Here is a 25,356-nt window from a genome sequence, read left to right on the forward strand (position 1 = left end):
TTATCTTTGATGTCTTTGGTGATAAATCAACCCAAATGAGATTTGAATAAGTGAAGTGGAATCTCTGTGCATGCATGCAATGGGAAGAAAATGATGGCAATTATAAGAACTGTAGATTTCATTGGGAGTGAATAGATATTCAGCTCCATAGTAATTAGGTGACTGTTATGGAGACTGGAGCTGTAGTAGCAGGAATTCAAAGAAGGCAAGCTGTTTTTCTCTAAAAATAAACCAAAAGAATTTATTGAAACTATCAATAAGGAGATAGTTTAGTTAAGCTGAATGGAAGTAAATTTGCATTTTAAAATATTTAAATTCACATTGATGATCCATCCATGGTGTATGAAAATTATGTAAATAACATGTTTCCCCATTTTGCTTTAACTATACTGCTTTGTCTGAGTACCGTCTAGCTAAATTTTTCATCAGTATTTTTTTTGGTAATTTTCATTCTCATTTTAACACTTCATTGTGAACATCAATTAACACTTCTCTTTGTGCCTTTTTGGTATAAGCTGCCTTTTTCTTTTGTTTTCCTAATGTATTACCAAAATATTTTTCAACCTTTTATTCTTGTATATTCTTTTCTTAAATATCTGTTGTCTGCTTACCTTCAGAGTGCTCTCAGTATGACCAATAGATTAAAAGAGTATTTAAAAACATCCAGTAAAGTTTAACAGTGAAGACAGTTGCATTGGCAATTGTAGACATGATTAATTATAAGAGTGGATAGATATCCAAAGCAGTCAGGAGCTTGGGGTTTAGAAAGAAGGGGGAGAAGAACAGAAGCATGCAGGCGATGGTGGGTGGGTAGGTGCTATGGAGTAAGGAGAAAAGCTACTGAATTTGTTAGAAAACTCGGGCTCTGTTCCATTTGTATTACCAGTAAGCAGTTTGTTCTAGGACAGGGCACCATTCTTGCTTCTTAGTTTCCTTCTCTGGTTGATGAAGAGGTCTGACTTTAAGGTCTTTTCCAGCTCTGGAAGTTCGTGATCGATTGCAAAGGCTTAACAACTTCCTTTAGGAAGTTGCATGGGGTTGAGCTGGTTTTCTTTAATTGCTGACACTCACAACAGGGGTTTTTTAGGGATAATTTAGTAACCATTACTTAGACGTGGCACTGTTGACTGCACATTGAGAATGCCTCAAGAAAGGATTACCGTGATATAAACATTCGGGTACCCGTGCCCCTTCGGATCACTATGTTTGTATCTTTAGGGTAAATACCCAGTAGTGCAATTGCTGGGTCATAGGGTAGTTCTATTTTCAACATTTTGAGGAACCTCCATGCTGTTTTCCGTGAGTTACAGCAGTGGTGAAGTCAGCATTACATCCAAGTATCTCAATTAAATGGTGATGGTATCAACTAGTATTCAAAATAATGCTTTGAGTTAAAGGGCTCCTTCCTAACAGATTACCAGGTGTGAATGTGTTAGTAATATGAGTCAATGCTTGAGTTACTTCTCTACTTTTTAACTGAGTAAATTATTAGACCACGTGCATGTTAAGCATAGTACAATACAGAAAATCAATTATGACCTCCTCCAGTAGAGTAGGGTGAAGCTATTAAACATTTCATCAGGAAATTGCAAAGTACTACTGCCAAGTTCTTTAGTGTTGGGAAGCCGTCATTTCTATAGTACTTACTAAGTATTTACCACCAGTTTGTAAAAATCTGCCATGGCAAGTTTCACAGCAGCCTCATTCACACCAAGCATTTCTGGAAACATTTGGTGGAGGAAGACAGTTTAGGGCGTGATAATAAGGAATAAAAACCAAATATTTTCATGGGAATACTGCCTGTGCTATCTCTACTGTTAAAATCTACCCATGATGCTAAGAAGGAAAAAAGTTTTCTGTGTCTAGTTTAAGATGTATCATCCTTTCTTTAGCCTTTCTTTCTGCTTAAAATACAGAATATACACAGTCTCATCACATTTTCTTTTACGGTGCATTTGGAATTACTTGAAAAGTGTAGCAGGTAAATGGTGTTCAAATGATTATCTCTAGTGAAATTCATCTTCAAAGACAGAATTTGGATCTAAAAGAGAGGGGGCTGAGGAGACAGCTGCTGTTTATAGTGCCCTCAGAACCGAAGCATTAGCTTTCAGAACAGGAGGACTCAAGGCCTTGGCAGCATCCCAAAACTCAACTATTTTCATTGATTGGTATGAATCATTTTCTCTCTCTGTTGCCTGTACTTTTTTCACCAGGCACACCACATATGTGCCAACAAATCTGCTGTTGACCTTTTCATAGCTCTATGCTGGGATGCCTACCACAGTGTTTCTAATCCTTGTCAATTTCTTTCCAGACAGAGCTTTTTGTACATGCCTTCAAGGATCAGCTGGTCAGAAGTGCTCTTTTGGCCCTCTATACTGCCAGACCAGGAGGTGTCCTTAAGAAGCCACCGTCTCCTAAGAACAGCATAGAGGAGAGCTGTCCCCAGGACCCACCCCCGCCGGTGAGAAGGCAGGACTCCATACCACATCATTCAGACTATGATGAGGAAGAGTGGGTAAGTGTCATGCACATCGCTTGCCTCCTCAGGTTTAGGCCTGAAAACTAGAGCAAGAAAGATGAGCATCTCTGCTTTTCATCAAAACAAGTTGGAAAGTAGTCATAATACAGATTGTGGATAAGTAGGCCACATTTTTTTTTTCCTTGGTGGCAAATTATGAATGCAAGTTTTATTCCTGATCACATTCATTTAGCATAAAAATTTATATATATATATATATCCTAAATGTCATAAAAGCAAAGATGCTACAATTATACGATTCTATAGCACTTTTCTGTATTTATTGCCAAGGTAATATAAACCATTAAAATGGTGTTTTTTAGGAAAAGAGTAAAAAACCACCCATAATCCACTACTTGTTGCAAATATTTTCTTGTTGCAATCCAGTGTTTCAGCTCTAGACATTCTTCAAGAAGTATTAGCATTTAAATGTCAGTGGACGCAGAGATCTCTTAAATCCCTCCTGTTCATGATTCTATTATTTAAAGGAAGATGTTGCACCAGGTTCTCTAAAATTGGCCAAAGGATGGTTACATAAAAGCCTCTGAAAATAGTTAGTAAAAGCAAACAAAAACAAAAACAAAACAAAACAAACACACACACACACACACACACACACACACCGAAGCCAGCATGGTAATAAGAACTCTAGTTGGACAGAATAAGAGAAACATGAAGGTCCTGGGCAAAGGGGGAACAGAGTTATTCCTGAATAAACACATATTGATTACCCGGGAAATCCCCAAAGTATGCACACCTCACACCCAGAGAGGAAGCTGTTTGCTGTATCTTGAGTTTAACCAAGAAAATAGTATTCCAGCCATACAGATGGTAAATAGTTAATGATTACTTTTCCTGCCACCCTAGGATTTAAGAGCGTTCAGGGAGTAAACTATTTGAAAGGCTTGGCTCTCTCAAAAAAATTGCTGTCTGAAGGGCTATGAAGTGATGCCTGCTCTTTCTTTTGATAAAATTTCTATCACAGGAAAGACAGAGCTGGGTTCCAAGAGGTAAATGCTGAATAAGTATTTCTGATTAAGATTGTGTTTCTCCCACTGAAGCATTTTCAAAAGAGAAAATCTAATATTTCTCCTTTTTACCTTCACCTTCTTCTTCAATTTATTCACAGCTCCAAGGCGTATGTACCTCTTAACCTCTCTGAAGTTCAATTTTAACGTAAAGTGAAAATAACAGCCCCTGCTCTGTTTAGCTCTTCAGATGGTCATGAGATAAATGACTTACCTGGACAATAATGCCCCATTACCTGGAAAGGCCTAGGCAAATGCTTTGTAGTACCTCAGTATTATTGCTGTACATTGTCTTTTTTAAGACGCACACATTAAATAGTCTTATTATGGGGATTAATACTATCCCTTGAGGTAAATGGGGAGACTGGATCTGGCATAAAATGTGTACTGGGAGTTTTAAAGCTTTGAGTAGATATAGAAAGTAACTTGTCTTTCATTTAATTAAACATATAATGTTAACCTTTTGACAAATATTTTCTGTTTTTACGTTAAATGAAGTGAGAATTTTGAAATTGGGCGTCTTTTGTTTTGATCATTTTCCTTTTTTTTCTTTTTTTTTTGTATTGTAGTATATTTTATTTATTTTTTATTTTATTATGTTATGTTATGTTATGTTAGTCATTAGTCACCATACAGTACATCATTAGTTTTTGATGTCGCATTCCACAATTCATTGTTTGCATATAACACCCAGTGCTCCCTGCAATCCGTGCCTTCCTCAATACCCATCACCAGGTTTACCCATCCCCCCAACCCCTTCCCCTCTAAAATCCCTCAGGTTGTTTCCTGTAGTCCATAGTTTCCCATGGTTCGTCTCCCCCTCTGATTTCCCCCCTTCATTTTCCCCTTCCTTCTCCTAATGTCCTCCATGCTATTCCTTATGTTCCACAACTAAGTGAAATCATATGATAATTGTCTTTCTCTGCTTGACTTATTTCACTTCGCATAATCACCTCCAGTTGCATTTTCACCCCACTGTCCTGCAAACCCTCCCCCACACCTCGCTGTTTTCCTGCTGCTCCAAAGTGTCCCTGTCCTGCCTTCCCTCCTTATTTCCTCTTCTTTCCATCATTTTGAGACCTTCTGTATGTAGTGCTGCAAAGAGGAAGGTAAGTGACACTAGATCCTTAGGTTCTAGAACTCAGTCTCGTGGTGGATAAAACGCGCTAGCGAATTGTTACAAAATGTTGTGACCATGGTTGAGAGAGCCAGTTGGTAGAAAATAAGCTCTGCTAATATGACTTCCGCTCAAGATTGTACGTACAGACCCTTTCACGAGGGGTAGAGAAGGAAGGGCGTGAGAAATGTGCAGCGAGCAGATGAGGTTTGTGGTGAGCCCGTCTGTGTTCCTACTCACCTGCTCTGCCTGGTTGATTGTGCCACGTGCTGGAGACAGCGTGAAACACCCAGGGACAGGAGGACTCCGTGGCCTGTCCAAGGCTTTGGAAAGACAAATGACAACTGCAGAGCAACTCCAGGTTGTAATAGGATAAAGCTGGAAGGAGTCTGGTGGTCATGTGGATCCCCAGAAGTAAAGTTCTTAAGATGTTAAAGGGAATAGAAAGTTAATCCTTCAGGAAAGAAAATGACTTTCAGATGGGCACACAGCACCTGAAGTATAAGGAGAGAGTGTGTGTGCATGATTATACCATTAGTTGTTTATTATACCATTAGTTGGTATATACCATTATACCATTAGTTGTTTGCTTCAAAGATGGTGGAAACTGAGCATGTGTATACTTCAGAAACCATTTGAGAAGCAGAAACACTTTGGGGAGGCTGGGTGAAGCTGGGTGGCTTCTTTTGTGTTTGTTAAAATATTTTCCCAGTTGTGTCTCAATACAACTGACATGTAACACCTAATTAGTTTAAGGTATACATGACAATGACTTGGGAAATCATTACCATGATAAATTTAATTAACATACATCAGCTCACATAGTTGATCTATTTTTCCATGAGAGCCTTTATCATCTACCCTCTTTGCAACTTTAAGTATACAATGCAGTATTGTTAGCTATAGTCACCGCACTGTACATTGCATCCTCATGACTTACTATCTTACAACTTTTCGACCCCCTTCATCTATTTATCCGACCCCCTACCCTCACCTCTGGCAACCATCAGCGTGTTCTCTGTTTCTATGAGTTTGTTTTTTGTTTGTTTTTAGATTCTGTATATAAATGAGGTCATGCAGTATTTTTCTTTCCCCATCTGACTTATGTTCACTGAGCTTAATGCCCTCAGGGTCCATCCGTATTGTTGCAAATGGCGGCAGGATTTCTTTCTTTTTATGGCTGAATGATAGTCCACATATATACCACATTTTCTTTGTCCATTCTTCTGCTAATAGATACTCAGGTTGCTCTCCGTATCTTGGTTATTATAAAAAATGCTGCAATGAATGTGGGGTGCTGATACTTCTTTGAGATTCTGATTTCCTCTCCTTCAGGCATATGTGTCCTTAAAAGTGGAATTGCTGGATCATACGGCCTGTCTATTTTGAGTTTTTTGAGGAACCTCCACACTGTTTTTCAGTGTCTGTATCAATCTACATTCCCACAACGGTATACAGGGTTTGCTTTTTCCACATCCACACCCAGCATTTGTTATCTCTTGTCTAACCATTCTAAGTGGTATGAAGTGACATCTCATTGTAGTTTGAATTTGAATTTCCCTGATGATGAGTGATGTTGAGCATTTTGCCATGGCCTATAGGCTATTTATATGTCTTCTTTGGAATGATGTTTATTCCATTCTTCTGGCCACGTTTTAAAATTTTTTTCCATTGAGTTGTATGAGTTCTTTGTGTAGTTTGGATATTAACCTGAGTGCTTTATTTTATCCTTAAAGTAGAATCATGTGCAAAGAGAAGGGGACGAGGAGGACAGGCTGAGGAGAGGGGTAAAACTTTCAAACTGGCACCAAAGGAAATGGGTACAGGCCCTTCCTAGCAACATTTGGAAAACTTAGGAAGAATTTTGGTCCTTGTGTAGGACCTGTCAATGTTGCCGTAGGAATCAGTGCGGTTATTGATTTACCTTTTATTATTCTTCTGGGAATACTTTCCTAGTCTTGACACTAGGAAAAGGTCAGACTGATTTGTTCTTCCAGTTGATATGGAACAGTCCTGTCAGTTTCTCAGCTGTTTTGGTTTCCTTCACAGGCAAAAGGATAGAATAATAATAAAGATTTGCATCTCCCTCTTTATCTTCTTTCATATAATTTCTGAATTTCCTCCGGAACCCACTGTTGCTAGAAAGTATATGAATACTTTGTCTAAATTTACTACAATTACAAGGAAAATCCATCCCACTCAGAAAAGTTGCTTCTAACTCTCTCCTCCTAATTTGACTCTATGTACAAATATAACTAACTTTGATTGTTACACAACATTCTAATTGATTTTCCATAGCTAACACTTTCTATTAAAAAGATACCTTGGTTAAAAGATAGAAATCCCTTACTTAAAAAATATCTACCAAAGTCATAACCATTTAATGTTATTTTCAAAGCTTTTTCTAACTTTGAGAAGTTGAGTAAATCCAAAGAAAATGTAGCTAATTGAAAATGTCTTTAGAGACAGTGCTATTAAATGAATTGGAAACATAACTTTGTGAACCACTTTTCTTAGTTAATTAGGTGTTAGAAAAGTTTCAGCCCTGATTACATGTTTAATCAACTTCCTAAAATAATTCAGTGTTTTAAGTTAATTTAGTTAGGTTTCTGTGATATACAAAAGTATTCTCTGATCATTTAAATTGGTTTAGATTTGCACATAAGATTCCAGTAGCTCCATTTAAAAAATTGTTTTATTTAATGTCTTATAATGATTGTAGTTTTTTAACAATCACTTAACTTGAACAACTGTCTTTAAACTTCTTGTAATAAATATTGGGAAAGTAAATATATACTTGTAAATTACTCTTGAATTCTACTCTGGTTATATAGAAACCTTTCTTTGTGAGGTTAAGAGAAAGAATTTCTATTAATTCTAAATTAGAGTGAAGCTGTTCTTTTTCAACCTGTTTTGTTGGCAGAATTGATGACATATGAATCTGGATAATAATTATCTAGTCAATATGGAAGAGATTGAAACTAAAATAATCACTGACAAAAAAAAAAGTCTGTTATTTGCTGAATTTTCTTATTAAATGATTGAATGCTTTAAAGATTTATTTTCCTGAAAAGTTAGTAAACAATTAAACCCAAAGGAATGTGGAGATTTTATGACAATCTGTGCAAAGAAATAAACTAATATAACATTCTTCATCTTTTAGCTGGTAAAAATGACATATTGCTTTTCTTTCTCTTTATCTATACAACAGATGCTTCTAGCAGCTGGGACTCCAAGATTAGTTTGTCCAAAATATGAAAGCATGTCATCCAACTAAAGTATTAAGTTGACCCAGTTTTTGTGGCTTCCAGTAATTATACTATTCTCTAGAACACTGTGATTTAACTTCAACATTACTACACTGATGGGTTCGGGGCTAAATCTGTCTACCCTCATTCAAAAATTGTTAAAAAACAACAAAAAAAATAAACTTCTGATCCTTTATATTCTGATCCATTCTAGCAAAGAGCAGAAGTAGGAAAACTATTCTTATTACTTAGTCATATCCCAAATTCATTTTTTAGTTGAACTAAATTTCTATAACAGGCAACATTTCACCATCCAAATTACCCAATTAATTCCATTCTTTGTGTTGTAAATGTAAATGAGATTTTAAATTGTATTCCTTTGCTTAAGGTAAGGGAACATTTGCTATGACTTCTTATGGTAAAATGTGTTCACAACACATAAGCACAATAGAGGATCCACATTAATCTAAAATAAATTTTCAATAATTTTATAGGTTATAGAAGCAAAAGTATAAATTTATAGTAATATTTATGTCTGACATCCTGTGAGTAAAGTCATATATAACCTGAAAAAAAATTGCGGGTTCTCTGTAACTCAGTATTCCCAAAGATTGCATTTTTCAATGAGATTTACATAAACCACTTTCTGGCATGTTCTTTACTAACATCTCACATTCCACTTTGTCCTACAACTTTCTCTATTGATGTCTAGAACAAATATAATGCTTACGCTTCCCAAGAGTATTGATAGAACTATTTATATTGCCATAATTAGAACTGTAAGCATACATAGTTGCAAAATATTATATTAAAGGCAAAACATATTTAGCCAACCAGATACCTCCGCAGGCAGTCTGAAATGATCTGTATTCTCAACTGCACTTGCCATCTTCTATTTTCATCTTAGACCTTATCTCTAGGGAAAATAGCTCAGGCTGTGTATAATGCAGAGATACCTATGCAAATTAATAATTCAAAGAGATCTTGTTTAGTCCTCTGACTGGCTAGAATTATTTTATGTGAAGCCATTGACCTGATCTTAATAGGAAGGGAATAAATCTCATTCTTTAGAGGTAATTAATTCTTATAGACAACAAAATATTAACTTACGATTTAACTTTTCTAAAGCAACACCTTATAGCTTGGTTACCCAAAGGAATAAAATTTCCACTAAATTATAGCCATTTATTTCCAAATTTTATGTTATAGAGAGAGATGCATGTATGTGTGTGTGTGTGTGTGTGTGTGTGTGTGAGTGTGTGTATCTGCATTCAACTCTAAAATATTTTGTGTAATAAAGCATTATTCTTGCCTCTTGTGATGATACAACCTCATGAATACTGAATTATTATCATTTGTTTATGTATCTGTTTCTTCCATGTGTTCATGCTTCAATAAAGTAAGCTCCTAAGGGGCAAAGCCTGTATCATGATCACTGCTGTATCCTCACAGTTAGTAGGCTATCTGCACCAAAAAGGTACTCATGTTTTGTTTGTAGAATAAATTAATGGCTCTGAAATTTGCCCTCAAATTATTCTTGTTTACATTCTTATTTTGAAACATGGACTATTCAACTTTAACGTGTCTCTGAACTGTCCTGCGCCTTTTCCTTTACTAGAATTCATGAATTCTTCTGGGGATTTTGTTTTTCTCTTCTAGTCAAAAGCACCCAGCTATATCCCTCTCTCCTTAATACATATTTCCCAGCGTCACAATCAACCTGAGAGGTAACTATTCAAGTCCTCTTCCAATATCTCCAAACATAAAAAGCAGTAAAATTCAAGATAGATACAGAACATCAGAGATAACCAAATAACATGATGAAGAACATAGAACATGATGAGTTAAGGCCTTCAGAAGCTTCCAGAAACCCAGTGTGGCAATTTTAATTTTACTTGAGTTTTCAATTGCTAATTACGAAGGTCCTAGTTACACACATGTTACCCAGCAAATATGATTGGAAATGACTATTTTCCCCTTTCCCAGCTTTTTCTTTTTCATCCCTAGTAGGGTTGCCTGGTTTTGTTAAACTTACAATGAGGGGGGGATATTGGAAGCATCCATTCACCCCATCGGAAAGGGCAGGTAAAGACAGGAAGTATTAAGCTAGTTGTTCCCTATGTGGCAACTGAAATGTGTTCTATCATCTGTTTTCTTGATGGATGGGAAACATTCCTGAACTTCTCCAGTCCATTTCACTCAGGAGAAATGTGCTTTGAATACTTATCCAATATTAAAGTCCACAAAAGGTGATTAAGCAAAGTTCATGACTGTCCATTAAAATGCACAAATGTTCTATTAAAGAAAAGAAACCCCAAATGAGATCTTTATGTGCATGCATATTCATGAAATCCTGACAATTTCTCGATTTTCCCACATGAAGTTAATACATTCACCTTCAGTTCCCTGTTTTATAGTACCTAATACAGTGTTTTATACACACTAGTTCAATATATTTTTCAGAGTTAATGTAGGAATAAATGAATAAATGGATTTGCTGAATCAGCAGTTCATCCTCCAACTCAAACTAGTGTTTTTAACAGAGATATTTTATTTTTATCAATGTAGTGGTGACTTTCCTGTGGTATTATATTGAATACAATCTTCTTCCTTGGATACATTATTGGCTCTTACAATGCCTGATTCAACATCAGATATTTTCATTTGCCTGTGTGTAATGAATATGCAAACTTGAATGAATATACACACATACTTTAGAAATTTATGATTACATTCAAATCAAGTGCTCTTAAACATTAGTACATTCTAATGTGAATAGTGAGACATTATTTTCTATATAGAAATTTTTGAATCTCCATAATTTAATGAATAGTTAAAAGAAATGCTGAAGCAGGACACCTGGGTAGCTCAGTCAGTTAACCATTCGACTCTTGATTTTGGCTCAGGTCATGATCTCAGGGTCGTGAGATCTATCCCTACATTGGGCTCCCCAGTGGGCATGGAGTCTCCTTAAGATTCTCTTTCTCCATCTTCCCCTCCCCACTCCACTCATGCTCGCTCCCTCGCTCTCTCTCCCTCAAACATAAATAATTAAAAAGAAGTGCCGACGTGTATATAGGCAGACTGTTGACTTGATATATTAGGGTACATTCTGTTAAAAAAATTAATCCTGGAAATTGATTGTATGCAACACACTAACTGATAATGTCATATAATTCAGCCAGTTGTGCAACTATCTAATGGTGTGCAGATAACATCCAATTACTAACTTAAAATTAAAAGCTTTAGTTAATCAGTGGATTTTTTGTTAATAAATGCTTTATGTAATGTTTTCACTGAATTGAAAGCATTAGCATTATGTGGCATTTATTAGATTGAATGCAGTCATTCAGAGAGCAAGCTTGGTTCTAACTTTAATTTGAAGATTCATATGATAATACTGCAGTTGTATTTTTTACTTGTAAGTCACCGTTTGTTAAGTTAATCAGCAGATGTTAATTAAGCATCAGTAGTGCGCAATAGTGCTATAGATACTTGGGGGAAAACAAAGTATAAAGTATGGATCCTCCAAAAGCTATATCATCTAATTCAAGTGAATGGCCAGAAATCATAAAATAAGCAGAGCTATTGAAAGGTACAGAATCTTTCCCAGATGGAGGTAGTTGTGTAGTACACATTAACCATGTCAAAAATATTTAGGGAGAAGTTACATAAAGGTTGGAGAGGATGAAAAAAATCATCCCTTCCTTGCTTCTTTTATTCATTCATTCACTCATTTATCCATTCTTTTATCTATTGCCTAATGAGTACCAGGGCCTGAGAATAAAAGGATTAATTAATAATAGTCCTTTCTCTCACTGAGCCCACTGTCAAGCAGAGAGGATAGAGTGAACCATTCTTGGACATGATGACACTTGAAAGGGTGAGAATTTGAAATGGAAGAATTTGATAGAAGATGAGAGAAGGCATTCTAAGCATAAAAAGCAGTATGTGTCAAGATAGAAATATTAGTTCCTCCAAGGTTTCCTTCATATCTTTGATGTTTAGCACTGAGCAGGCTTGTAGCAGATGCCCAGAAAGTATATGCTGAGCTAATTAGTAGCATGTTTCGAAGACAGCAAGGAGACTGACTTGGGCAAGTTTTCATTTTGAAGATTGATGAGAAATAGGGAGAATTATGTAGGTCGACACAACTGCAGCGGTGCCTCCGGGCTGGGAGGAGAACGGACAGTTGCTGCAGAAGGTCTGCTTCTGATGAGAGGAGCGATGGTGATGGATAAGGTGGATGTGCCCTCTTGTGTAGACCTGATCGTGTGATAGCTGATTGTATGGGTCTGGCCAAAAGCCAAACCAGGAGAATATGGAGAAGTCTATTAAAGAAACAGTAGCTGACTAGCGGAATCCACTTGTAGGACTAAGGACTGGAATTTCAGGGTGAGACCAGCAGTGTGGTTATGAGGAAACAAAGGCCAGGGATTTTTTTACATGAGTAATTAGGTGAAGTTCAGCAGGAGGATTAATAGGAAGCGAAGGCTGGGGAATGTCTCTTAATTCTGGTGGATGTCACATGTTTGGCTATTGTCAGTGCACACAATATGCATGTCTGTATGCATGTGTGCAGTGTGTGTGTGTGTGTGTGTGTGTGTGTTTGTGTACACTACCTACCGTGGGCCATACATGTGCTAGTTTGTGCCACAGAGTATTTTAAGTGCAATTCCTTTAGCCCTACAGTCTGGCAAAGTAAGGATTTAGAGAGAAAAGCCAGCAAGCTATTGAAAGAATGAAGGTTTGCAGTACTGAGGAAGGAGGCCAGTCGAGTACAACTTACTCTCAGTCAAGTCAAGGATAAACTAAAGCTTCTCTTTGAAGATGTGATTGCCTATATTAATTTGCCTGCCCATTCGAATCAAAGTCCTCAAAAATTGGTAATGACAAGTGGGAAATTGTGCAGAGATATAGATACAACAAAGCTACTTTGGGCCCCCATTTCAGCTCTCAGTCAATCTTCACATTCTTGCTGATCAAAAATTGGTCCCAGAAAAATTGATTATATAAGCATTGCTAAACTTTTCTTTAATTTTATTTTTTAGGTTAAGTGCTGATCCAAAGGAGTCAGGATTTTTTCCCAATGGCACCAATCTCATAGATGTGTGGCATGCAGAATAAGCACCATGTGCCCTGCCCTCATGGCTCACTTTGCCAGGTTCCCCTGACTACTCACTGACAAGTCCATTAAATTTGTGCATCTGTGGCCACAGGCTTGACCCGCACCTTAGCTTAGGTCCTAACCCAGAAATAAATAAGGACCAAAATCAACACCTGATTCGGAATGGAATAAATATTGCTATTTGTTCCCTGTTGCCCTTTGCCTCCAAGAAGATGGATTGTCTAAAGGCTCCATTAAGGTCAAGGACACCAGCTAGGCTCCACTTAATAAAGGGTAGACTGTAACCAAGCAATTTGCCATTACTTACTTCAGCAGGAGACATAGCAGAATCATGGTTGCTATTTCTGGGGAGCAGGGGAAAGGCCCAGCCATCTGTTTTTCTGATACATTGTTGTTTTCGTTTGGTTTTGGTTTTGGTTTAATTTCTTTTGTTTTGAAAACTCCCCAGTGGCTGAGAAACTAAGCAGGGTCGTACCCATGACCCGAGAAGGGAAGGATGGAAGCACCATGTACTATAGTCACATTCTTATGCTTCCATTTGTCTTTGCCCTACTGACCAGCCTTTTCTCTTTGTGGGAAGAGTCTGTGATCTTAGTAGGGGAAAAATGGAGTAGACTGCACACATACTAGCAATCTAAACAAAAAGAAGCTTCCACATGGACTGTTCTCATGAGTGAAAATTATCAGAATTGGAATGCATTTTTGACAATCATTTTCTTTTGTGTGAATGCTTTCACAGAGGTATTATGGAAAATGGTTTGTTTAGGAGAGAAATCAGATATTCAAGGTTTCCTTTCAAGAATATTGCCTACCCATTTTAGCATCCTAATTTCAAAATAATGATTTTGCTAAGAATAATTAATAATTATCTCCTAGAAATTTAATTATCTTCCCTCCCTATAACTTCTTCCTTGTTTTGTATCCCAGTCACATGAGTAGATTTTGGGTTTTGATGCTGACACTGTCCTCTCTTTATGTTAGTCACTTACGTCCTTTGACCCAAGCTCATTGACATTTTAGCTAAGTGATTGTTCCATCCTTGATTGTATGACCCTCTTGATTTCAAACTTAAGGGCACAATGTGAACAGACTGTCCTTTTCAGAGTCATCTCTTAGTGATTTGCCATTGGACTCCTTTTCAAGTCTCAGATAACTGACACATACTCTCGCTCATGTGAGCTGACACACACCTCTTCCTGATCCTTCCTGTGGCTCCTTCTCCTGACCTTACTCTCTCTAGCCTGTCCCCATAGTTTAGTAATCTCACAAAGAAGAATTCCTACTGTGTGCCACTATTCTGTGGGAAATTCTAGGGGAAGAATCAAGTCTCCAAAACCAAGTAGAATTTCTAATTTAGTTATACCCATTTTAATGTGGAATGTTATTCAATATCTCTTAACCTGAGGTCTCCTCACCTCTATAGACTGAGTCCATAATGTTGATCTTCTGTGGTGGTTTTGAAGGTAGATTAGCTAATTTCATACACTAGGTGAAAATAAATAGCAGCTCTCAATCTGTCTCTGGGTTAGAGTCCTCTTTCTTCTCTTCACTCCTTTGTTCCATTTCTCTTTCTCTGCCTTTCCTCCAGACCCTGTTCAATGTCATGAATACATAGCCCTCAAACAACTCCTAGACTAGTATGAGAGACAGCAATGCAAATCAATGACTTTAATCTACTTTGTAGATGCCCTAAAGGAAAAAAGAAGCAGTGACCAACAAAACTCAGCTTATCTCCCCACCAGCTGGGCAGGATCTCCTCTCCCAAACATAAAGACCAGCTTGAGTCTGCGTGGGGTCTCCTGCTGAGTGTGTCTTCAACTAAAAAAATTTGATTATGTATGGATCATCTATCAGTCTTGCATAAAATACGGCTCAGCAAACATCCTCCCAGCTTATGTGTCCCCGATGTATTTAATGACTTAAATGTTCTTCTGCTGTTTGCCACCTAACCTCTTACCCTATGGTTGTTGGTCTCATCCAATGAACATACTTCACTCTGCATCTCATGTCAATAAAGGTCTCTCTACTGACTGCAAAGATTACTATTTCTGTGAGTATAATCCTATAGCCCAAATTATCTATAAAGGAAGAACAAAAAAGGGTTAGAATGTAAAATTATCCTTTTATATATTCTCATATTCTCGCCCTTGGAAATGTAATTAAAAGAAGTTGGTTAACCCCTTGAATTACTTTTTATAAGAAATACAGCATCGATATGACTTGATTTTTGCTCAAAATATAAGGTTCTTCCCAACATGGACAACAAGAGGAGAGCTGAAAATTTATCCAATGTACAAAGCTAATCTGGAAAATTAAGAATAATCCTCTGCCATTTTCCCCCGTCAATAACAGTGTTTATTCCCAGTGTTAACTGGAGAGTTATGTCATTTTTTTTTTCCATTCAACAGCTTTAAAGATGTAGTTGCTGGTGGAAATTAAGCCGTATTTAGAATAGGGACCAGTAAGTTTGTTATTGTGGTCTGAAATATAAGCTCCTCACCAAATCCCAATATGAATGATGTTAGGACCTCAGTTTGCTTACCTTTCCCCACGTTCCATCCCAGAAGAAGTGAGATTCCTTAGGTCTCCTGGATCATAGCTGAGGGGTGCTTCCACCTAATTTTCTCAGACAACAGGCAGGGCATAAAGCAATTTATGGTGTGACTGGTGTCTTAGTTTCCCTTAGAGGGGAAGTACTTGTAATCTTTTGGTGGAAGAAATCTGCCTTTAAAGGAAAGATTTTTATGATTATTTATGATTATTAGCATACTTCACACCCTGGATTATAAGGTGATGAATAGCAAGTTTGATTCGTTTAGGAAAGCCAACAAGAATAGGGTATGATTTTGCCAATTATAATAGTTTTCTAGGCACTTTCATGGAAACTATGTTGTTTGGCTCCCACTGCAGCATGATAAGGACGGCAGGGCATTCTAAACTGTGGATGAACCAACTGTGGCTCCCCAGAAATGAGGCAGTTTTCCCAAGGTAGTATGTCATGTAGGTGGACCTCGAACTTCTCTTTTTAAACTTTGAATGTTCTACTTTTCCCCTTCAACTATAGTATACATATCTGTACACTCCCATATCTATTTATTACATTATTCAACTAATTTTGTCTTTATAAGACAATCATCCAATAACCTAAACTCAATTATAGTTCTTTCTTCCTAGATTTGTTTTACCCAAAATTAGTTTCAGTGTTTATAAACTAGTAAAATTAACTTGGATAAAAATGTGCATTTGGGTAAAAATGTATAAACTACTAAGGAGTATTACATGTATATATACACTAATCAATTATTAAATACCAATTGATTTATAATTTATATAATAAATACATATAATTTATATATAAACATATATGTAATATAGCATATATAAGTAAATATGTATAAATATAAGTAAGTTATATTTATAATTTATAAATATAAAAATTACCAATATAAATAAAATACTATTATCAATCATAAATACTAATTGATTATTATCTTTGCATTAAGTGCTACCCCAAATAGCTCTTAAAAGCTCTTTTACAGAGAAAGATGAAAGAAAAGCACCATAAATCCCTTTCGTTCTTATGTGATATGTAAGATACAACTAATATGTATATTAGGGTCTTTCAGAGAAACAGAACCAGTAAGATACATATTATTTATTATAAGGAATTGTCTCACACAATTTTGGAGGCCAAGAAATCCCATGATCTGCCATCTGCAAGATTCGCCATCTGCAGGCTGGAGACCCAGGAAAGCTGGTGGTATAATTCAGTCTGAGCCTAAGGGCCTTAGAACCAGAGGAGCCTGTGATATATGTTCCAGTCCAAGTCGGAAAGCCTAAGAACCCAGGAGTACTGAGGGCAGAAGATCAATGTCCTGATTCAGTCAATTAGGCAAAAAGGATCACATCTTGACTGCCTCCGCATCTTTGCTCCCTCTCAGGTCTTCAGTGGATTGAATGAAACCCACCCAACTGGGGAGGACAAACTGCTTTATGAGCCCACTAATTCAAACATTAATTTCATCCAGAAACACTCTTACGAATACACACATAAATAATGTTTAGCCAAATTATCTGGACATCTTGTGATGCAATCAAGTCGACACATAAATTTAGCCATCACCCTTGGAGTCAGTGACTCCATCTAAATGATATGGAGAGAAGAGCACAAAGGGAAGCTAGGGATGAGAGGCTACCATAATGATAACTATATTTAATTTTTTTGTTAAAAAATAACAACTTTTATGAATCAAAGAATTTAGTGTTGTGAATTGCCCTAAACAAAAATGAATACTAATCAGAATTGTCAAGTTGGGTGACAAGAGGCCCCCTAGTGGTAGGGGCTGCTTCCTAAGAAATAAATCGGCCACAGTGACATTAATGGCTGTAGCACATAATATTGAGTAGAAGTTCTCAGATTTAGAGTGGTCAGAAGCACCCGAAGAGTGTGTCAAAATTCAGTTTAGAGTGCCTTCTTCGTAATGGTTCTGACTGACTTAGTAGGCACCAATGATCTGTGTTTTAATTCTCTGGGTCATTCTGTTAAAGGTGATGTAAAGACCACACTTGAAGAACTTCTGTTACCTAGAGCAGTCAAATCCATAGAGGCAAAAAGTATAATGATGGTTGCCAGTGGTGGGGGAGAGAAGAGTGGAGAGTTTGTTTTGAAAGGGCAAAAGTTTCATTTTGGGAAAATGAAAAATTCTAGAGATGGTTGTGGTGATGATTGTATAATAATGTGAATGAACTTAATGTCCCTGAACTAACTGTACACTTCAAAACGGTTAAATGGTAAACAATGTTAGGTGTGTTATCACAATAAAAAGGAAAAACAAGAAGTTTGAACGCAAATTATAACTATTCTTTAAAAAGTGTGTCTTTTCTTTCCTACTAAGTGTCGGTAAGGGAAACAGATACATCCAGTTTAAAACATCATAGGTTGTGTTCAATTATGGATTAATATTGTACAGTATTTCATCATTGCTTTATGACTTAGAAAAAATAATGACCTAAATAAAAAAATTATAGGACTTAAATTTTGCTTTATGAAGATCAAACAGATTTCTTCTTATATATTCATAGTCTGGCCAAGTGAATGGGAGTGTTAGAATTAATCACTGAGTCTGCTTTCTTATGATTGTTCCTCTACCTGCTTCTCTAAAATGGATTCGTCAGATTTTGCCTTATCTTGTTTTTGCAAGAAAAATGTGTATTGATACTTACGCTCTTTTCAGGATAGGGTGTGGGCCAACGTGGGGAAGAGCCTGAACTGCATTATTGCCATGGTTGATAGACTGATTGAAAGAGATGGTGGCAGTGAATGCGGCGGTGGTGGCAGCAACGACGGAGAAAAGGACCCTTCTCTAGTGGACCCCATCAGAACTCACCCAAGGGGTAAGGAGTCATTTTTTCCCAATCACCGACTGAGTAAACAAAATGAGAAAGTCATGATAAAATGAGATAGAAAAAGAGGAGTCAATAGTGCCTTTGAGGAAAGTGCTGATAGCATGCTTTTCTACTGCTCTGGCTTGGATGATAGAAGGCTATTTATCAAATTGCATCTCAGTTGTGTTTTCAGAACTGCTTGCAGTGCTCATTTTTTTTCTTTTGCTACATAAAAACCTTCTTGAAAGAAGAACAGTGTTTTCTTTTAAAGACTCTGACCAAATTTAATCTACTTTGACACAGTCCTCCAAATTTTTTTAGGAAGCAAAACAAGCATCTGCTCTTAAAGCTCCTAGAAACGTCTACGGATATCAGGACGCAGTATCCGCAATGGTTCCTGAAAAGAATGCAGTATGATAAAATGCTTTTTACCTTATTCTGGGGAATATTTTTTGTGAATTATCTCAAAAACATTAAGAAGGTTTGGTTCCATATAAGAAGAATATGTTTGTGTGTATTAGTAAGTCTCGGTTCTCATGGAGACATGTATACACACACATAGTTACATATACATGTGGGTGTCTGTGTGTATAGGTAGACACACAGATATATAGATACCTTCAAAAGTATGGCTTATTACAAGCTTGACCAGAAAATGTGATAATCAAATTTTAACTATGGTTGTGTTCCTATAAATGGCTCTTTCACCTTTTTTTGGTTGTTGTTAACTTGATTAATTTTGATGACAAAAACCCAGACAAATATCTGCACTTCTTTACAGTAGTAAGAACTGCTGTTCAAGTAGTCCCAGCCCTCTTGGTAACTTAAGTGTTTGGAGAGAATACCCAGTGTTGCCCTACTCTCTTCTTCTGAAATCTGCATTTCCTGTTACTTTAAGAAAATGAGTCAGAAGAAAATATGGACACTTATAAAATTAAATGTATGTTTTCCCAATTTGTTTTCCTGATTTTTCATTACTTACATTTTCAGCAGGAGTTTAATTACGTGAAACATCAATCTTTCTTTACTTGATTAACAGTAGAACTATTTCTAAATCATGTTTATAAACTAAAGTTTTCTTACTATAGATGGTCCTCATCTTCTATAGTACATTCACATGGAAAAGTTTATACTAATATTCATTATGTTTATACGTACTTAGTTTAACTATATATGGGGATCTTCTTTTTTAATATCAGTTTTATTAGTTAGTGGATCTAATGTCAGTCAGATTCTATGTGAGCCCCATAACTTTTACATGAATCAAAGTGAAAGCTTGTCATAACTTATGTCATAAAGAAGTAGTATACTTCAATTTTCTTTGATTGAACATTTATTGACTATCAGCCACAAGCCAGACACTATGCTGAGCTCTGGAAAATGAGGTAAGGAAGGTGAAATCATGTTAGGGGCTTGTTATGTCCATTGATGGGTTTTCAAGGCATAATACTCTTTTAGCAGAAATAAGATGAGAGGTACTGAATTTTGCCATATTTGTTTTGATGTTCCCCAAAACTTCTCATTGACAAGAGTTCTAGAATATTTGAAATTATATATTTTACCTATATCTTGTATTTTATCAGAAGGTTGTTTCTGTGGGATCAAAATTACATTTTAAAGAGTAAAAATATTTGGTAGGTAATATTCGGTAAGATTAGATGAATCACTTTCATTTGAATGTGAGGCATTGTCTGAATATAGTCTAAAACCAGACAGAAGCTTCTGTCAATGTAGAATTCAAGCTAGATGGGATTTGTGGATGGTTAAAGTCCAATTATAGCATAGTGCCCTCTAAGTGAATTTATTTTCAATTTATGATCCATATTTATTTCATGCATACTTTTTTATGTTATCAACATTTTCAGGAGATCAAACACTCGAAAAGTATAAAATGAAATACATACTTTAGTCTAATAATGATTTATTATCATATTGTCAAATAATTTCAAAGTTAAAGCTTTTGTTAACATTTTACATGTTAGACAATTGTGTACAGAGTTCATGTTTTAGAGAGGACATCAGTACATAAAAGAAGATGCATTTACAAATAGATGTTTTACGGATGAATCTGTGCTCAATTATACTACGAATAGATTATGGATGCTACTGCATAGTTGGAGTGGGATTGATTAGCTTAATCGATTATTTAACAATAATTTACTTTTATTATGTAATAATAATATACTAATAAAATACTTACGGTTGTTTTAGACTTCTTCTTAAAGTTAGGAAAAAAGCATTTTCAGTTTCTATCCTGATTTTTGTCACATAAAGCACTGCAGTAGAGAAATTAATAGTGGTTTTTTGTGCTGATATAAAGCAAATGAATAACCAAAAGTCATGTTTTTACCTATGCTATCTCGCAAACTATTTCATATGAAGATATTTGAGATACACATTTGCTAATTATATTGTGCCCCAATTTACCTGTAGTTTTAAATTTTATTAGAAAAATAAGAATTTGGAAAATTTGCAAGGGTAAACAAATAGGACTATGTATGATTTTTATCTTTTTATTTCAATCAGACAGAGACGTTTTTAACATACTTGATGTTTACCCATACACACACACACACACACACACACACACACACACACACAGAGTAACGAAGCTGGAGTACACACTGTAAATATAGATGTACTTCTTGATATCCTGCATATCATGATATAATGGATAGTTCCTGAGAAGCATTTTCTGGAAATGAGATTACAATGACTGTAAACGAATTCATCAAAAGAGAAACCACTATTTTAGAAATGTAATTATTATAATTTCACTGAGTTAACATGTAACACATCTCTGAATGTTGAAGTCTTCTACCATATCCCTGATATTTTCCTCAAAGTCAGATCATGAGAAGTGGAATTATTTTATAAGGAAGAGTTATCCCTTCTCCCCCACATGTGCATTTTTACAATTATCAATTCATATCAGTGTAGACTCATGAATATTTATGTTATTTTTTAGTTTATAATCTAATAATATTATAATAATATATATTTGAGGCTCAAACTGTTCTGGAGTTAGCCATTAGGAGCTCTTTCAGGTTGGTTTCAGTGGCCTTCTAACAGGTTGTCCACCCATAGGCTAGTTACTCCCTTGTTTTCTTTCTTACTTACTCCTTTACTTTTTTTTACTCATTCCCCTTCCCTCTGGCACCATGAGGTAGTCTAGGTTCAGCTGTTATTTCTCCTGCCGCAGCCCTAGGTTAAGCCATTTTCCAAGGAACTCTGGTTTCTTCTATTAGAGAATAACACGTAGAAACCAACCAACGGGTAGGAACATTTTGATGGTTCTTTTTAGCAACAGGTACTCTCACCAGCAGTATCTACAAGCACCCTTTTAACCACGGTCTTCCCAGCCTTACATAGTTTCCCTATTTTCATGCCACTTTGGGTGAGAAACATTATATTGTAATCTGTAATATATTGTAATTTAATGTGTATTTTTTGTAATTTATCTAGTTATTAGTGAAGTTTGACATTATAAAACTTAATACTATATTTCAAATTATTATTTTTATAATAAAATGCATTTCTTCAGTAGCTCCAGTTTTATCCCCAGCTCATATCTGGGATGGAAAAACCATTTCTTCTTTTCTTTTTACGATTAATAAATGAATTGATTCAGTGAATGACTGAGTCATCCAGAATTTATACGAATGTATGATGTCATAAATACTGCTATGCATTTGTTACCGCATCACTTATTGGTGATTCTTTGATGTTGTATCAGTTTTATTTTGTTTCTTGCTATATTAAGTTCTACAATTCTTTTTTCTAGAGAGGGACAGCAAGAGTGCAAGTGGGGGAGGAGGAGCAGGAGAGAGAGAAAGTCTTAAGCAGGCTCTGTGCCCAGCAGGAGCCCTCTATAGAGCTCAATCTCACAATCCTGACTGAGATTATGACCTGAGCCAAAATCAGGAGTTGGGTATTTAACTCACTAAGACGTCCAGGCACCCCATGTTCTGCAAATATTTTTGGTCAATTTCTGGGATTTTTATTCTATTCATGTGGTTTTGACTATTTATTATGTTTTATGCTGGGATATATTTTGAAATCTTATAAGGTAAGTCAACCCTATGACTGTCAGTTTTTCTTTCTTCATTATCATCTTTTATTTTTACATTTTAGCTGTAATTCCTGTTTGTTTTGCTGGCATATATGTATATCATGGTTAAACAGATGGTCTTCTGAATTGTTGCTACCTTTTTCCATTTTTTAATGTTTATAACCTGCAGATATTTTTTAAGGTGCACATTTTTATTTTGCAGTATGTTTATTTAATAATGTTTTAAATCTGTAGTTTTGAGAGTTTTTCATTTGCTTTAGTTCTAGGATTTTACCAAATATCTTCATAAATCTCTTTTCAGGACTAATATAAATAGAGCTGATGGAAATAAAACATTCTCTGTTGTTCTGAACACAAATAGTGGAATACCTTTTCAAGCTTACATGGCTTATATATATATTTATATGTGTTCTTAATGAACAAGTTTTTTTCTTTTACTTCCCTACACTCAAACATACTTAAAAACCATCTACTATATGTACGGGACCACATGCCTTCAATTTCATAATAAACTGAAAACTTAAAGATAAAAATCACTGAATATTAGAATCTTAGATTTTAATGTGCCCTTAAGCGTTACATAATTAAACCTCCTAAATTGTGTTAAGAAGCTTACCTATAGTATCTGCCAGTTTTCACCTAGCCTGTGGTACACATCTCCACTGATAGAAAACCATTTTTTTTATTTTCTAGAATGGCACACTCCAGATGTTGATCTAAATATGTTTCCTTTAATTTTACCCACTGGCCCAGATCTAATTCTGTGCAACAAACAGAACAAATCTACTTTACTTTTTCCACATTATAGTCTAGCAAATCGGAAAACAACCATTATGTCCTTTTTGCCATTTTCTGGTCATTTTTCAAAGGAACAGCATCAAACCCAGAGTAACAGAGGGGGACCACTTTCCTACTTTCAGAATCTATTTTTCTATTAATGATATCTAAGTTCACACTGGCTGTTTTGCCAGCCAAGTTTTTTACTACTAACTTCATTGATACCCATAAATCTTGCTCAATTTGACTTATCCTTCAGGCTTTCAAGATTCAAATAATATTTAAGTGCCACTATGTGCTAGACATTGTGAAAGAGTAGGGACACAAGGAGATTAAGACATGGTCTGTCTCAATTCTACTGACGTGATTGATGGGTAAATCCAAGACTGCAGTATACTACAGTTCGCAGTACACTCAGATAAATAGCTGTTTCTTTCATCCATCATATCTACTATCCAGCTCAGGTTTATTTTATTCACATTTTACAAACATTTTCTGTTCATTCACACAAGTAATAGATACAAAATGATGGGAAAACAGAAATAAATACAGATCCTTGAGGCACATCACTAAAAAAAAGTGTATGCACTGAAATACTCTTGTTAATCATAACTGTTTGGGGATATGTGTTGAAGCAGTGATCCATTCACCCATTCATGATATTGCATGCCTGAATTTCTTTGTCGTTCACAAGGTTACCATGAAATGCCCCGTCTCTGAGTACTTCATTCTAATCTGCTCAGCTACCAGTCCTGTAAAAAAGGAGATGAAATTCCTCTGATGTAACTTTTCTCAGTGAGCCCGTGCTGGTTTCATGTCGTCACTGCTTCCTCATACAAAGGAGATACGCAGATCATAGCACTGGTTAGAGTTTCATGCTCACCGATACTCATGTTCTTCCCTGCTTCCCAATTTTCTTTTAGCTTACAAGGTACATTTCATATCTTCTAGTGGAACCTGAGAATTCACATACACCTTTTACTTTATCTCTGATTGCCTCCTGTTAACATAATTGTTTGGTAACCACCAAGAATTTGTCAGTAATTTATCACAAATTGTCAGCGGCTTCCTATGCCGAAGATGTGTCATCTGAAAAAAGTGCCCCATCTTCCAAATAGGAACAAAGGGAAGGGTTTAGCTAATCACTTTTTTTAATCCAATCTCTTTCTTATGTTTTATTTTAGGTTGGCCAGAGTAGTTATCTGCCTAATAAATTTAAAATAATTAAGGATTAATTAATGAACACGGTTACACATAAAATGGTTCAGGGCATTCCGTTTATGGAAGACACACACTAAATTTGTGTTGGTTAGAAGACAGAGAAGAAGATCCTTTCATTCACTCAATATTTGTTGATCATCTACCCTGTGCCAGGCATTGTACCCAGGAATACATGCAGTCATCACCCTGCCCTTGCGGTCTTGTGGGTGAACAAGTTGTATTTTAAAGAAGATATTCAGGGATTTTCCAAAGACAGAATATACAACAAATTAAAGGACTTAGAAGAGAGAGTATGCATTTGAGAGTCATTAGCAGATAGATAGATGAAACTGAATAAACAAGAACAGGAAGAATTATACAAAATTAGCAAAATCCATAAAACAGAGTGTTGGCTTGTAGACATTGCCTTCAGCTAAGGAGTAGGAAGAACTAAGGCGTACAAATCAAATGCAACTTGGATATCAAACAAAGGTGTTGAGAGAAAATAATCACATTGCTTAGTTAAACCGTACTGCATTCACATTTTTGTGACAAGCACTTGCCAAGCCTTGCCATTCTTGCCTCCCTCCTTACAACAAGCTTGTTGAGGAGGTTCTGTTTTTATCCCCATTTTATAGATGAAGAAGTTAAGCAATACTTCTAAGACTACAGAACTGGTAGGTATCTGAGCAGGATTCAAATGCAAAGTGATTCCTGATTGAATTTGTCAAGAAGAATCTGAGTCTTTAGAGCAACTGTTGGTGAGATATGCTTAGATCTTAAGAGCAGTTTTGCATGTGGATTTTCTTGCCTTTATGTTTAGATATTAGTCACATCTACTACTTCACTTGTTTGCCAAGTTTTCTGCTGATTTTCCAAA

General features: G+C 36.0%; 1 protein-coding gene across 4 annotated transcripts in view; it reads left to right on the forward strand.

The window, feature by feature from the left end:
- The window catches only part of INPP4B (inositol polyphosphate-4-phosphatase type II B), a 563,252-nt gene that overhangs the window by 437,517 nt on the left and 100,379 nt on the right, over nt 1-25,356 (forward strand). For all 4 annotated transcript variants that reach the window (XM_045992576.1, XM_045992594.1, XM_045992567.1 and 1 more), the window contains exons 17-18: nt 2,315-2,518; nt 18,277-18,436. In XM_045992576.1, the coding sequence (XP_045848532.1) occupies nt 2,315-2,518; nt 18,277-18,436 (364 nt within the window). The remainder of the gene's footprint in view (nt 1-2,314; nt 2,519-18,276; nt 18,437-25,356) is intronic.

This window comes from Meles meles, chromosome 2, assembly GCF_922984935.1.
Source record: "Meles meles chromosome 2, mMelMel3.1 paternal haplotype, whole genome shotgun sequence".
NCBI classification, from domain to species: domain Eukaryota; kingdom Metazoa; phylum Chordata; class Mammalia; order Carnivora; family Mustelidae; genus Meles; species Meles meles.